The 15,320-nt window shown below is 48.8% G+C and overlaps 2 protein-coding genes across 2 annotated transcripts; both read right to left on the bottom strand.

Annotated features, from left to right (window-relative positions):
• Positions 1–2,715: 2,715 nt before the first annotated feature.
• LOC141161424 (tripartite motif-containing protein 16-like) lies at positions 2,716–6,605 on the bottom strand. Its single transcript, XM_073646233.1, has 3 exons — positions 6,474–6,605; positions 6,326–6,336; positions 2,716–5,983 (listed from the first exon to the last, which is right to left on the bottom strand). The coding sequence occupies exons 1-3, from the start codon at positions 6,603–6,605 to the stop codon at positions 4,648–4,650; spliced, it is 1,479 nt and encodes a 492-aa protein (XP_073502334.1). The 3' UTR covers positions 2,716–4,647.
• Positions 6,606–7,727: 1,122 nt separating this feature from the next.
• LOC141162518 (E3 ubiquitin/ISG15 ligase TRIM25-like) lies at positions 7,728–10,987 on the bottom strand. Its single transcript, XM_073648693.1, has one exon. The coding sequence runs from the start codon at positions 10,938–10,940 to the stop codon at positions 9,372–9,374; it is 1,569 nt and encodes a 522-aa protein (XP_073504794.1). The 5' UTR covers positions 10,941–10,987; the 3' UTR covers positions 7,728–9,371.
• Between the last annotated feature and the right edge of the window lie 4,333 nt (positions 10,988–15,320).

Here is a 15,320-nt window from a genome sequence, read left to right as displayed (position 1 = left end):
CTGACAAAAAACGCCTGGATCCTCCACAATTTCGTCCAGGAGATAAAGTCTGGCTCTCATCTAAATATGTTCGACTCAAGATACCTTCTTACAAGTTAGGGCCTCGGTTCATCGGTCCTCTGGAGGTCATCAGTCAGATCAACCCGGTGGCCTATAAATTGAAACTCCCGGCCAACTTACGGATCCCTAACTCCTTCCATGTATCTCTCCTCAAACCCGTGGTGCTTAACTCTTTTTCCAAGTCTACAGGTACGCCTCCTGCTCCGGTTTCTGCTGAGGACGAGTTTGAGGTAGAGAACATTCTTGCCACCAAAAGGGTAAGAGGAAAGACCTTTTTTCTGGTAGATTGGAAGGGGTTTGGTCCTGAGGAGAGAACGTGGGAGCCCCGGGAGAACATCCATGCCCCTCTCATCCTAGCTAAATTTCTATCTGGCCTAAAAAAGGGGGGGCCTAAAGGGGGGGGTACTGTAGTGCCGGCGTCCCTGCCCTCTGCTAGGCAGGGACGCTGTTCCCCTCACCGCTCTGCTCCGTGCCCGGCGTCCCTCTCCCGCTCTGCTGGCAGCGCGCGCTCCTTCCCGGCCACTGTGCTTAGGGCGCGCGCGCGCGCTCTCCCTCCCTCTTAAAGGGGCTGCGCGCGCCGTCCTAAGGAGTCCCCGGCCAATGGCCGGAGGACTTTACCATATATAAGGCACCTCCTCCAAAATGGAGGTGCCCGAGCAATGTTGTTGCACTGTTCTACTCTGCTTCAGCCCTCAGGTCCCGTTGCCAGTTACCTGACAGTTACCTGCCTGATTCCTGCCAGTGTCCTGCCAGTTTGCTGTCTGTTTCCTGCTACCTGCCTGCCTGCCTGAGGTCCGACGGTCTGCCTTACAACTCCGGTCAGTCTGTCTAAGGACCAACTTGCCCGCTCACCTGGGAGCGCACATCAGCTACCTGCCTGCCTGCCTGAGGTCCGACGGTCTGCCTTACAACTCCAGTCAGTCTGTCTAAGAACCAACTTGCCCGCTCACCTGGGAGCGCTCCTCCGCTACCTGCCTGGTTGCCTACCCGGAGGCTCCGCCGTCACGTGCTGTGACCACCAGCCATTCCAGAGACTCTTGCCCGCTCACCTGGGAGCGCTTCTCCGCTACCTGCCTGCCCGGAGGCTCCGCCGTCACGTGCTGTGACCACCAGCCATTCCAGAGACTCTTGCCCGCTCACCTGGGAGCGCTTCTCCGCTACCTGCCTGCTTGCCTGCCCGGAGGCTCCGCCGTCACGTGCTGTGACCACCAGCTATTCCAGAGACTCTTGCCCGCTCACCTGGGAGCGCTTCTCCGCTACCTGCCTGCTTGCCTACCTGGAGGTTCAGCCATCACAGGTCGTACCTACCCTTTACCTAGAGACTGCCCCGGTCACTTGCCGTGACCTCCAGCCCGTTCACCCAGAGACTGTCCCGGTCACTTGCCGTGACCCCCAGCCCGTTCTTCCAGAGACTGTCCCGGTCACCTGCTGTGACTGCCTGCCTAGTCGCCACCCGCTCCCTTACAAGGACCGCCCCCTTGTATAGTAGCTCAGAGGTTCCGCCTCCCATACCCGTTACACTGGGGCTGACAGAGCCAGCAAATGTAGGGAAAGTCCAAGAGGAACGGATAGTAATGCTGAAAATGTACTGTATTACTGAAACGAGGAATAAGAAGCGCTGTGCCCGATACTGCGTGTTACAATCTGATGAACTTCAACTGTCCAGTAAACTTCTCTGTGTTAAAACGAACCGGGTGTCCCCTGAGTTATGTGTGGCGATTTCAGAAGATGGAGGCCTGGAGACAGCGGAGGCCTGCGGCCTACAAGTGAGTGTGATCCACCCCACACCTGACAGCACAATGGGACTGGGACACAATATTCCTGTAAAGTGCCAGAGCGTAACTGGACAGCAGCTCCATCATGACTACCGCTCTGCAGCACGTTACACATACACACATTCATATACATACACACATATTTATACAGTCAAACACATACATGTACACACACACTACACATATATTACACACACACGCTCTCTATGATGTAAATACTGGGCACACCGTCTCTTTACTGGGCAGATCCTACACTTAGTTCATTCCCCCAGTGCAAAACATAACAGAGGAGCGACAAGAAGCTGCAGAAATCTCTGTGATAGAGGGGACATAGGACAGAGAACAGCCCCCTGCTCCTGCCGGGCCGTCCATGCCAGGATCCCTCCTCCTCTGCCCTCTACTCTCTGACCCGAAGATGCTGAGGTGTGTTCCTAAAGTAACAAGAGGTCAATGGAGGATGCACCCAGCACAATGTCAGCCATGCTGGGCATCCTTCACTCTCCTGTCCCCTAAGTAAGCACTCACCAGTGGGGCGCCTCATGCAGGAGGACAGAGACATTAGCAGCCAATGAGCGCTCTCAGTCTGATGGGGAAGCGTTCATTGGCCAGCATTCCTCTCTTCCTGCATGACAAGGTCCCTTTTCCAATGCCCTCACCTGGCATAGCGCTGCAGCAAATTCCATGCATGTAAGGTGCCCAGGGTGTTAGCCGTGGGCGAGCTGCTGCTTCTCCACACCCTGGCACCCCACAAATAAACTGTCCCAGTCCATCAATGTTATGTTGTGTACATTGCATTGTACTCACTTTCAGGTCAGAGGTCTCCGCTGAATCCACATCCTTTGGTCCAGGATCAGCCACACACACATCAGGGGACACAAGGTTCGTTATAACAAGTTCAACTTTACTGGACAGTTTAGATACAACAGTCTTTAACATGCAGTTTCTGGCACAGCCCACATTTCAAGCCTCTGCTCACGTTCACCTGGAACAATCCCTACGCTTGATCCTCTTGTCAGCCACAGGAATTTCTTGCCTGGCCCCGAGATCTGCTACATTTCCCACATGCATTTCCCCGTCCGGCTTTCTCTGTATGGAAGGGAACAAGGCAGACTCCTCAGTGCCTAGTTCATGCCGTAGGCCCCTGATGTTACAGGGATTTCTGCAGAAAATTTGGTACAACCTCATACTGTCAGAACGATATGTACTCCAAGTGCCTCCAGCCCACTGCCACCTATACTTCAACTTCAGACAAACCTCTATCTAACTAAGACTGACTAAACCAGGAAGTGATTCCCCTTTTTGATTGACCTAGACCCATCTCAATTTGGGCTGGTGCCAAACAGTAATTGTCTCTTTACTCTGTTTCTGGACAACTTAACCTTTCACCTACATTCTAACATCACCACTTAACTACAGTCACTGTCTTCTAACAGTATGCACTAAGCACATTACACTTACAAGGCCCATCACACTCTAACTGATGTCCTCCTGTACCTAAAGCCACTGGTTATCTCTAACCTAAGCACGAAACTGTATCCTATACTTTCCCATTATCTTATACACTAATAGGTCCACCACTGCCTATCTGCCCTAATGTTCCTATCCATCACTAACACTAAACTATATTCTATACTGTCCCTACCCCTGAGCTGAGTGTACCAGGTCACCTTGGGCATTACAATCCAGTGCCCACACAGCAGCATCAGTGCCTATAACATTCTATGCATTTTACCATAAAACATAATACAACCGCATATTAGTATTCACACTACAATTGTTGTCTTCAGGGGCAGGTATACGACAGTGTCTGTCACACCGCTACACGTGGACAGAGCAGAGCTGACCAGCGCATGGCCAAAGCTTGTCAGAGAATATCGCGCCCCTCCCCTTGTGATATGAGCTGGTGTCCTAGGCAGCTGCCTGCCCTGCCTGCCCCTTGTCCTGGCCTTGGGTGCCAGCACCCGTCCCACCAAACATGTAAACGTCCCCCTATAAATTTAGACATTTTTGGTTTCTGGTGGGAGCATCAGGTGTCAGGAAATATGGAGAGAAATCAACTACAGAAAAGTCGATCTTTATTTCACTTCACGTAACAATGACGAGATCTGATAGAAAATACACGAATCCCACCACCCTCCACCGTCCTCGGGGTCTCTGCAATTACCAGTAATATAGTGAAACTGATCAGACGTCGCCTGGGTCCTCGAAAGCTGCTGTAGATATTGGGGAGATTACAGGGGGGCTTCCCATGGTGGTTTATAGCTAGAATATGTCATCACTTTATTTATTGGAGACCCCACAGCCCTGAGAATGAAGGGGCCACAGAGCTGATATAGTGCTGCATCCCCTCCCTGTTACCCTGCACAGCGGCGCTCCGGACCCCCTGATGTGCCCCCCATCCACTGCGGCTGTACTGCAGCTCCTGTACCGGGGGAGTCCAGAGCTCCGATGTGCAGGAGGATGAACTAACGCTGCAGCCCCTTTATTCTCAGGATCGGTGGGGGTCCCGGAGTCAGAGAGTGATGACATATCCCAGCTATATACCAGCACTTTAACACATAGGATTAACCCTTTACTGAATAACAATTATCAGTCTCAGGACAATTCACCCATTAATATTTACATTCTGCTCAATCATTGATTCTGCATCTGATCTACAGGGAAGAAGAAAAAACAATAGGAACAATCCCCCCCATGACTCCCCCCATATACATTGTATTATTAGAGGGTCCTGCTGATAACTCACTATATACAGATGTGTCCATGTGACAAGAAACAATGTAATTATAATGTGACGTGGACGACATCGGCCTCAGCTTCTTAGTGTAACAGAGGCTCCATCCTCCACATAGAAGATAACATGTAGGGGTTCAGTGAAGGAGGCGGTGAAGGTGTGTAAGTGTCTGATGGGGTCACACAGCTCATAGAAGGACAGACGCCCGGCCTCATAGTCTAAGAAGACTCCAAGTGTCGGACATGTTGGCTTTACACTGAGGGCTGATCTGACTGAGTTGTGCCATACATTATATTCTCCGTCACACATATACAAACACCAAGATTTATCATTATATATAATATGAGACTGTTCTCCTTTCCTTTCTATACTGGGATAGGACAATCCAGCGTCACACCTTCCTATCTGGTTCCACTCTACCTCCCAGTAATATCGTCCTGAGGAGAGGCCACATCTGCTTAACACCTGGGAGTAACTCACAAATCTTCCTGGTGATTCTGGTCTCTCCTGTTCTTCTTCTGAATTTGTTGCTGTTTTCAGATCTTCTGATATCTTCACCCTTCTATGAGCAGTGTCCACATCCAGCAATATGTCTGGGACATGGACCCCGAGCTCTGATGATACATTGGTGACAATATCCCTCATAGATCGGTGTAATGTCAGTGAGATCAGAACCTCATCCAGATTCTCCTCAGAACTGACCTCTCCACCATCTCCCCCTGTGTCCTCATCACCTCCATGACTACACACTGTAATGTCACTTTCTTGTAAGAGTCTTATTGGGTCGGTGACATGACACATCTCCTCCACGTGACGCATCTTCCTGGACAGCTCGTCCTCCAGTATTTCCAGCTTCTTGATCAGATGCGATATCTTATCCACAATCTTCTCCTCCTGCCTGGAGACCTCGCTCAGCGCTTTCTTTTCTGCCATTTCTAGTTGCTTCTTAATGACCATAAATGTCTTACTGATGTTCTTCTTCTTTTCGGAGGTTTTCTCCTGGATATTCCTGTTACGATCCTGCAGATTGTGGACTCTTGTCTGAATTTCTGCTTTTTGTGGATTTAGTTCATCCAGATATTTCCTCAGTTTCTCCTTCTTCTCAGAAGCCTCATCTAGAAGCTCCACCTGGTGTCCTCGGTGTTCACCAACCAGACAGCAAGACACACACAGACAAGCCGGGTCCTGCGGGCAGTAATACTCCAGAACCTTCTTGTGGAGGGAACATTTTTTGTTGCCAAAGGAGCCAGTGGGTTCTGTTAATATATGATCTAACGTCGTATTATGGGCTGTAAGGTGGTCGTCACATAGAGAGGTCTCACAATGTAGACAAGATTTCACAGCAGATCCTACACTTAGTTCATTCCCCCAGTGCAAAACATAACAGAGTAGCGACAAGGAGCTGCAGAAATCTCTGTGATAGAGGAGACATAGGACAGAGAACAGCCCCCTGCTCCTGCCGGGCCGTCCATGCCAGGATCCCTCCTCCTCTGCCCTCTACTCTCTGCCCCGAAGATGCTGAGGTGTGTTCCTAAAGTAACAAGAGGTCAATGGAGGATGCACCCAGCATAATGTCAACCATGCTGGGCATCCTTCACTCTCCTGTCCCCTAAGTAAGCACTCACCAGTGGGGCGCCTCATGCAGGAGGACAGAGACATTAGCAGCCAATGAGCGCTCTCAGTCTGATGGGGAAGCGTTCATTGGCCAGCATTCCTCTCTTCCTGCATGACAAGGTCCCTTTTCCAATGCCCTCACCTGGCATAGCGCTGCAGCAAATTCCATGCATGTAAGGTGCCCAGGGTGTTAGCCGTGGGCGAGCTGCTGCTTCTCCACACCCTGGCACCCCACAAATAAACTGTCCCAGTCCATCAATGTTATGTTGTGTACATTGCATTGTACTCACTTTCAGGTCAGAGGTCTCCGCTGCATCCACATCCTTTGGTCCAGGATCAGCCACACACACATCAGGGGACACAAGGTTCGTTATAACAAGTTCAACTTTACTGGACAGTTTAGATACAACAGTCTTTAACATGCAGTTTCTGGCACAGCCCACATTTCAAGCCTCTGCTCACGTTCACCTGGAACAATCCCTACTCTTGTTCCTCTTGTCAGCCACAGGAATTTCTTGCCTGGCCCCGAGATCTGCTACATTTCCCACATGCATTTCCCCGTCCAGCTTTCTCTGTATGGAAGGGAATAAGGCAGGCTCCTCAGTGCCTAGTTCATGCCGTAGGCCCCTGATGTTACAGGTATTTCTGCAGGAAATTTAGTACAACCTCATGCTGTCAGAACGATATGTACTCCGAGTGCCTCCAGCCCACTGCCACCTATACTTCAACTTCATACAAACCTCTATCTAACTAAGACTGACTAAACCAGGAAGTGATTCCCCTTTTTGATTGACCTAGACTCATCTCAATTTGGGCTGGTGCCAAACATTAATTGCCTCTTTACTCTGTTGCTGAACAACTTAACTTTTCACCTACATTCTAACATAACCACTTAACTACAGTCACTGTCTTCTAACAGTATGCACTAAGCATATTACACTTACAAGACCCATCACACTCTAACTGATGTCCTCCTGTACCTAAAGCCACTGGTTATCTCTAACCTAAGCACTAAACTGTATCCTATACTTTCCCTATATCTTATACACTAATAGGTCCACCACTGCCTATCTGCCCTAATGTTCCTATCCATCACTAACACTAAACTATATTCTATACTGTCCCTACCCCTGAGCTGAGTGTACCAGGTCACCTTAGGCATTACAATCCAGTGCCCACACAGCAGCATCAGTGCCTATAACATTCTATGCATTTTACCATAAAACATAATGCAACCGCATATTAGTATTCACACTACAATTGTTGTCTTCAGGGGCAGGTATACGACAGTGTCTGTCACACCGCTACACGTGGACAGAGCAGAGCTGACCAGCGCATGGCCAAAGCTTGTCAGAGAATATCGCGCCCCTCCCCTTGTGATATGATCTGGTGCCCTAGGCAGCTGCCTGTCCTGCCTGCCCCTTGTCCTGGCCTTGGGTCCCAGCACTCGTCCCACCAAACATGTAAACGTCCCCCTATAAATTTATACATTTTTGGTTTCTGGTGGGAGCATCAAGTGTCAGGAAATATGGAGAGAAATCAACTACAGAAAAGTAGATCTTTATTTCACTTCACGTAACAATGACGAGATCTGATAGAAAATACACAAATCCCACCACCCTCCACCGTCCTCGGGGTCTCTGCAATTACCAGTAATATAGTGAAACTGATCAGACGTCGCCTGGGTCCTCGAAAGCTGCTGTAGATATTGGGGAGATTACAGGGGGGCTTCCCATGGTGGTTTATAGCTAGAATATGTCATCACTTTATTTATTGGAGACCCCACAGACCTGAGAATGAAGGGGCCACAGAGCTGATGTAGTGCTGCGTCCCCTCCCTGTTTACCGAGCACAGCGGCGCTCCGGACCCTCTGATGTGCCCCCCATCCACTGCGGTCGTACTGCAGCTCCTGCACCGGGGGAGTCCAGAGCTCCGATGTGCAGGAGGCTGAATTAATGCTGCAGCCCCTTTATTCTCAGGATCGGTGGGGGTCCGGGAGTCAGAGAGTGATGACATATCCCAGCTATATACCAGCACTTAGGATTAACCCTTTACTGAATAACAATTATCAGTCTCAGGACAATTCACCCATTAACCCCTTCATGACTAGGTGATTTTCCGTTTTCTCCTCCCCTTCTTCCAGGAGCCGTAACTCTTTTTTTTTAGTTAATATGGCCATATGAGGACTTGTTTTGTTGCGTGACAATTTCTACTTTTGAATGACCCCATTGATTTCACCATATAGTGTACTGGAAAACAGGAAAAAAGTCCAACTGTGGGGAAATTGCAGAAAAAAGTGCAATTCTACAATAGTTTTTTTTGTTTTTTTATTTATCATGTTCACTATATGGTAAAACTGACGTGGGAATATGATTCTCCAGGTCAGTACGAGTACGCAGACACCAAACATGTATAGGTTTATTTTTAATTAAATGGTAAAAAAAAACAAAAAAAAACACCAAAACATTTTGCATTTGTTGCTATTTTTTGAGACCCGAAACAGTTTCATTTTTGGGGTCTGGGGCTGGTGAGGGCTTATTCTTTGCGTCCTGAGCTGACATTTTTATTGATACCTTTTTGGGGTAGATCCGATGTTTTCATCGCCTCTTATTGCATTTTACTGCAATGTTCCGGCGACCAAAAAACTGTAATTCTGGTGTTTTTATTTTTTTCTCGTTCCACCTTTTACCGATAAGATTAATTTAATTTATATTTTGATTGATCAGAAATTTCTGAATGCAGCGATACCAAATATATGTATTTTTTTGTTTGTTTTAATTTCAATGCTGCAAAAGGAGCGACATTGGAAGTTATGTTTTATTTTTTTATATTTTGAAAAACTTTTTTTCTTTAACTTTTAACTGTATTTAATAGTCCCCTTAAGAGACTTGAAACTGCGATCGTCTGATGCAGGTTCAGAGCGTGAGCCTGTAGCAAAGGTAGGAACACGACATATGACGTAAGTTTACGTCAAATGTCGTGAAGAGGTTAATATTTACATTCGATTCAATCATTCATGCTTCATAAAATATAAGATGAGACAAAATAATCCAACAGGAGAAATCCCCCCTAGACTCCCCCCATATACATTGTATTATTAGAGGGTCCTGCTGATAACTCGCTATATACAGATGTGTCCATGTGACAAGAAATAATGTAATTATAATGTGACGTGGACGACATCGGCCTCAGCTTCTTATTGTGACAGAGGCTCCTTTATACACACAGAAGATAACATGTAGGGGTTCAGTGAAGGAGGCGGTGAAGGTGTCTAAGTGTCTGATGGGGTCACACAGCTCATAGAAGGACAGACGCCCGGCCTCATAGTCTAAGAAGACTCCAAGTGTTGGACATGTTGGCTTTACACTGAGGGCTAATCTGACTGAGTTGTGCCATACATTATATTCTCCATCACACATACCCAAACACCAAGATTTATCATTAAGTCCAATACAAGACTGTTCCCCTTCCCTTTCTATACTGGGATAGGACAATCCGATTTCACATCCTCCTATCTGGTTCCACTCTACCTCCCAGTAATGTCGTCCTGAGGAGAGGCCACATCTGCTTAACACTTGGGGGAAATCCACAAATCTTCCTGGTGATTCTGGTCTCTCCTGTTCTTCTTCTGAATTTGTTGCTGTTTTCAGATCTTCTGATATCTTCACCCTTCTATGAGCAATGTCCACATCCAGCAATAAGTCTGGGACATGGACCCCGAGCTCTGATGTTACATTGGTGACAATATCCCTCATAGATCGGTGTAAGGTCAGTGATATCAGAACCTCATCCAGATCCTCCTCAGAACTGACCTCTCCACCATCTCCCCCTGTGTCGTCATCACCTCCATGACTACATACTGTAATGTCACTTTCTTGTAAGAGTCTTATTGGGTCGGTGACACGACACATCTCCTCCACGTGACGCATCTTCCTGGACAGCTCGTCCTCCTGTATTTCCAGCTTCTTGATCAGATGAGATATCTGGGACACAATCTTCTCCTCCTGCCTGGAGACCTCGCTCAGCGCTTTACTTTCAGCCATTTCCAGTTGCTTCTTAATGTCCATAAATCTCTCACTGATGTTCTTCCTCTTATCGGAGGCTTTCTCCTGGATCTTCTTCTTACGATCCTGCTGATTCTGGACTCTTGTCTGAATTTCTGCTTTTTGTGGGTTTAGATCATCTAATTGTTTCTTCAGCTTCTCCTTCTTCTTCTCAGAGGCCATGTCCAGTAGCTCCACGTCATGTCCCTTGTGGTCTCCGGCCACCCAGCAGGACACACAGACACAGGCGGCGTCTTTAGGGCAGTAATATTTCAGGATCTCATTGTGTGTGGAGCATTTCTGATCCTTAAACGACACTGTTGGTTCAATTATATTGTGATTCACTGACTTGTTATGGGCTGCGAGATGTTCCTCACACATGGAGGTCTCACACTGCAGACATGTCCTTACTGCCGGTACAGGAGACTTTGTACAGTAAGTGCAGAAGATTCTGGTCTCCTCCATATCAGGCTGAGTAGATGAGAAACGCTCCAATATGTTCCTCAGCTTCCAGTTCTTCTGCAGGGCCGGACGCTCCGGATATTCTGCTCTGCAGTCAGGACAGGAATACCCTCCAGCCGCCTCCTGGGCATCCAGCACACTCACAATACACGAGCGGCAGAAGTTGTGTCCACATCTCAGGGATACGGGATCTGTATAGAGGCTCAGGCAGATGGAGCAGTTCAGCTCGTCCCTCAGCTCAGCAGACGCCATTGTAGTGGGAAAGAGCAGGAACCGAAAGCTAAAAAATTTCTTCCGGTAAGAAGGGTGGAGGGTCTGTGCAGGATAATTAACCCCTACAGCATACCTCACAACTTTTTAAAAAAAGAAAGAGGCAGAAATCATGCGCCATGCCCCTGGCCACATCCCAATCCACACTCATTTACCATTATCCTTCTCCCCCGGCAGGAGGAGTTGTCAGAGGGGCGCTGGCAGTGAGTGAAATTCTATGTGTCTTCAGGCTTCTGAATTCTCACAGCGCACGCACTGCATGCTTTTTGGATTCTCCCTTGCACAAGTATATGATTTGTAGACTTCTGGCCACATTCTGACTACACTTGTCCGGCTTCGCTCAATAATTTTCATTAAGTGAGGCCACACATGTCTAGTCGGCATGTAACTGCATGTATGCAAATTGCTGGAACGAGAGAATCCTGACAGTGTGCAGCATGCACTATGAGAAGTCAGAAGTCTACAGTCACATAGAATGACTGCAGACTCATCACAAACCTGGACAACATCTTTAATGATCCTAACTGAAATAAAAATATGAGAATTAGTCAGTATCACAAAAAACAGTTACACCCAGGAACCTTATAGATGACGTTGTCTCTGGAGTCATTCTCTTTCTTTTCTTCTCCATCTTGTCCAGACGCCATGGTGACTTTTCTCATCCACAGCTCGTCTCTGCAGACCTCCAACTTCTCCGGTCTTCTGCCGCACATCCCAACATGATGCCCTTAAAGATGCAAAGTCATTATAATGCTCCTGAATAAAAATATCTGCCCTACACTGAACTTCTGAATATATAATAGCCCCTCACTACATTCCCTGCACAAAATGTGACGCCACATTGTCCCTCTTATAGTACATGCCCTCCATGCTGCTCTCTCCTTACCATACTGGGCCCCCTCTTTGTCCTCTCACACTATGTCCCCTCTATAGGGCCCAGTCTCTATACTGTGCCCCCTCATCACACTCCACCCTCCTTGGCATACTGTCTCCTCCTGGCTGTGACCTTACACTGTCCCCTCATGCTTCCCCACCCCCATCACACACACACACATTACCCAGACTTTATTCTGTGCCCACTCACGCTTTTCTCCTCCCATACTGCCTCCTCACACATCTCCCGACTCCCCATACTGTGTCTGCACACCTCCCATCATCCTCACTCCCAATACTGTGTCCACATACATTTTCCCATCACTCCTCATACTGTGTCTGCACACATCCTCCCATACTGTTTCCTCATACATGCCCAACATCTCAACCCTTGCTCACCATATTGTGTTGGCATCTATCCCTTCTGTGCTCCCCAAACTTGTGTTCTCAAATAATCCCCCCCCCCCGGTTAAACTAATTCTCCCCCACACAGTAAATCTCCCCCACACAGAATAAATACCCCAAAACACAGTAAATCACCCCCAGGCCGATTACATAAAATGGTAAATACTCCCACACACGCATGGTAAATCCCCCCACACAAATACTAAATCCCCCCGCACAAATAGTAAATACCCCCACACACAGTAAATTCCCCCCCACACACAGTAAATGACGCGCCCCCTGGGCCGTGGGGTACTCGGCAACACGGGCCCTCTTAGATGTTAAAGGGGGGGAAGGATATCACGGTGGCTGGCCCAGTCCGTGACCCAGGGCGGTCAGCAAAGATGGGGGGAGTTAGGTTCTGGATTTAAAAGGGAAATTTGGGGATAGTTCGTGACGCCACCTGTGGTGCCTGGTGAGGTGCACCAGCGCTGCGACAGTCCTCTGAGGCCGTTGTTCAGGCAGCTTAGTTGGTGCGACTCCCCACAGGTGGAGCAGGCCTCAGGACAGAGTAGAGTATGTAGAGCGATGGCGGGTGCGGTGCGGAGGAGGAAAATAACAGGCAGAGACGGTGGTTGAAGTCATCCGAGTCTTTACTCACTTTGTTGTTTCGTCAGTTCAGAGCTTCTCTCTGCTGTCACACGGTGAGCTGTGGCCGCCAGGGTGGGGTTCAGCACTTTCCAGGTAGTTCAGGAGCACCTGCCAGGACCCCGCTCTAGTGTGTTCCTCTCTTGCTCGACTTCTCCCGCCTTGTGTCCCCCACTGAGTCCCGTACGGGTACTGCGATGTCCCTATGGGTAACGTGTAGTTTCCAGACTGACTGGGTGCCCTTTTTGGTAACTGGTGGTGAGATCGTGGCGTAAGGCCGGGTCCCTCTAGATAAACTCAGATTAGGGCATACAGGTGGCGACTCCGCTCCGTCCGTATCCCCCTGGGATCCACGTAAGCCTCCGGATTTTTCCGACAGAGACGTGAAGTACAAAGTCAGATAATCGGGGACCGGTAACCCCTCTTGCGGCAGGGTCCCTCTGGCTAGGCCAGAATAAGGTATACAGGTGGCGACTCCGCTCTGTCTGTATCCCCCTGGGATCCTTTCGCCTGTGGAGCTTATCTCCTCTGCTCCCCTCCTGGGCCTTCTTGATCAGGACCCTGACCGGGGACAGAGCTGGTAAGAACTCTGCCCCGCTCCTCGTCTCGAGGCCTGAGACCGAGGACCGTAGAACCTCAGACTGCTGCAGCCTCGTGCTGACTACCGACCAAAGACCCACAACCAAAGACGTTGCTATAAAGATGGCCTCCAGATATTTGCTAAAGTGCTTAGGTATGTGGTTCCCCTTAACTATGGCTCCCCCCAACTCCTCCATTCAGGCCCAGGGCAGCACTATGGTGCTTTTAGGCCCCCTTCAGAACTGGAGTGGTGTAGTGTTGAGTGTGTGATTGGGGTCCTGTGTAGTACTCCATCTTTACCTGAAAGAGGAGATACCACACCTCTTTATGAGGTGCAGTACCCCCGTGGCGACTGAACCCTCAGGGGCGCCACGTAAACCTCCCCCAGTCCTGTTACACTAAATAACCCCCCCTACATATAATTATTGGGGTCTTCAGCTCCACTAATGTGGACCACTTACCACAAATGTGCTCCTCTGTCTGTTGTGCTGGCGTGTGATGTCAGCAGCGTGATCACATGACATGATCACACTCCTGAAGTTGCTCTGACCCGGCGGTCAGAGCTTTAATTGTACTCACGTCTACAATTGAACACCGGGTGCTGATGCGCGGCAGGTACTGTGAGCCGGCTGTCAGCTGGACACTTGGCTCATAGAACTGCCTACTCCCAGTCCGGGGGGCAGCAGAATGTAGCCGCCGGGGGAGACATTTCGGATTTCCGCGTTAAGCCGCCCGACTGCGCCCTGCTGCCGGCTGCGCCCGGGGCACATGCCCCGGCTGCCCCCCCAGATACGCCTCTGAATGGGAGGCAGAGGGGGTGTAGCCTGATATAAGAGGGGGCGTGTCGGCTGCTTCTCACTGCCTTGCGGGAGCCATGAGCTCCCGGATGGGACTGCGGGACGGAGGCTCAAAATCAGTATGCGGGACGGTTGGGAGCTATGCCTACAGCTCCATGGTTGTGCTCACTGCTGATCCACAATTAGGCCTCCTTCACGTGTCCTGATATTTCCGGTACTGGAAACACCAGCGAGACCCGCCGGTGACAATAATGAGCATTGACATCACTACCCGATGCCTGTGAATAGCGGTCACTTTACTGCTATTCACAGTTGCCAGATGCGAGGAACGTGGACTGTTGCAGAGTTTCATGGGAACATTTTGGGTAATAAATTAAAGGGGGTGTCTCTCGTGTTTATTTCTATCTTTTTATGTTTTTCAGCTATTCATTTCTGGACTACATTGGATTCGGTGGATTACTGTGGACCTGCACGGGATTTTTTATTTATTTCAATAAAGTGGTGAAGGAGAGATAGTGTGGGGGAGTCTTTATTCAAATGAAGTATTTTTTCTGTGTATGTGTTTTTAGTTTTTTTATTGCCGGGTTAGTATTGGGGTTGTCTGATAGACTCCTCTCCGTTACTAACCCCAGGGCTCATGGCTGATGTGATTTTTGAAAAATCACAGCTGTCATCAAACCCAACTGCTATTACCCCGATTGTCACCGCACCAGAGCAATCAGGAAGAGCCGGACAAAGAACCAGAATTGACGCATCTAGTGTGATGCACCACTTCTGGGGCGGCTGCGGTCTGGTGTTTTTAGGCTGGGAAGGGCCCAATAACCATGGACCTTCCCAGGCTGATAATATCAGCGTGCAGCTGTCTGCTTTACCTTTGATGGTTACCAAAAATAGGGGGGTGACGCCATGTCATTTTTTTTCATTTATTAGTTATATACAAATGCAGTAAACTACACACACAAAGCATATTGTGTTTTTTCCTGCATTTTTTCTTCTGCCTTTTTCCTTTTTTTTGATGCAGATGTGAAGCAGAGCTTTTAATGTGTTTTTTTTCTGGCTCCTCATAAAGAAAAACAACGCA

The sequence above is a fragment of the Phyllobates terribilis genome, unplaced genomic scaffold, assembly GCF_046119375.1.
Source record: "Phyllobates terribilis strain yellow unplaced genomic scaffold, ASM4611937v1 Scaffold_9__5_contigs__length_417890890, whole genome shotgun sequence".
Classification (NCBI taxonomy): domain Eukaryota; kingdom Metazoa; phylum Chordata; class Amphibia; order Anura; family Dendrobatidae; genus Phyllobates; species Phyllobates terribilis.
This window is presented reverse-complemented; position numbering and strand designations above follow the sequence as displayed.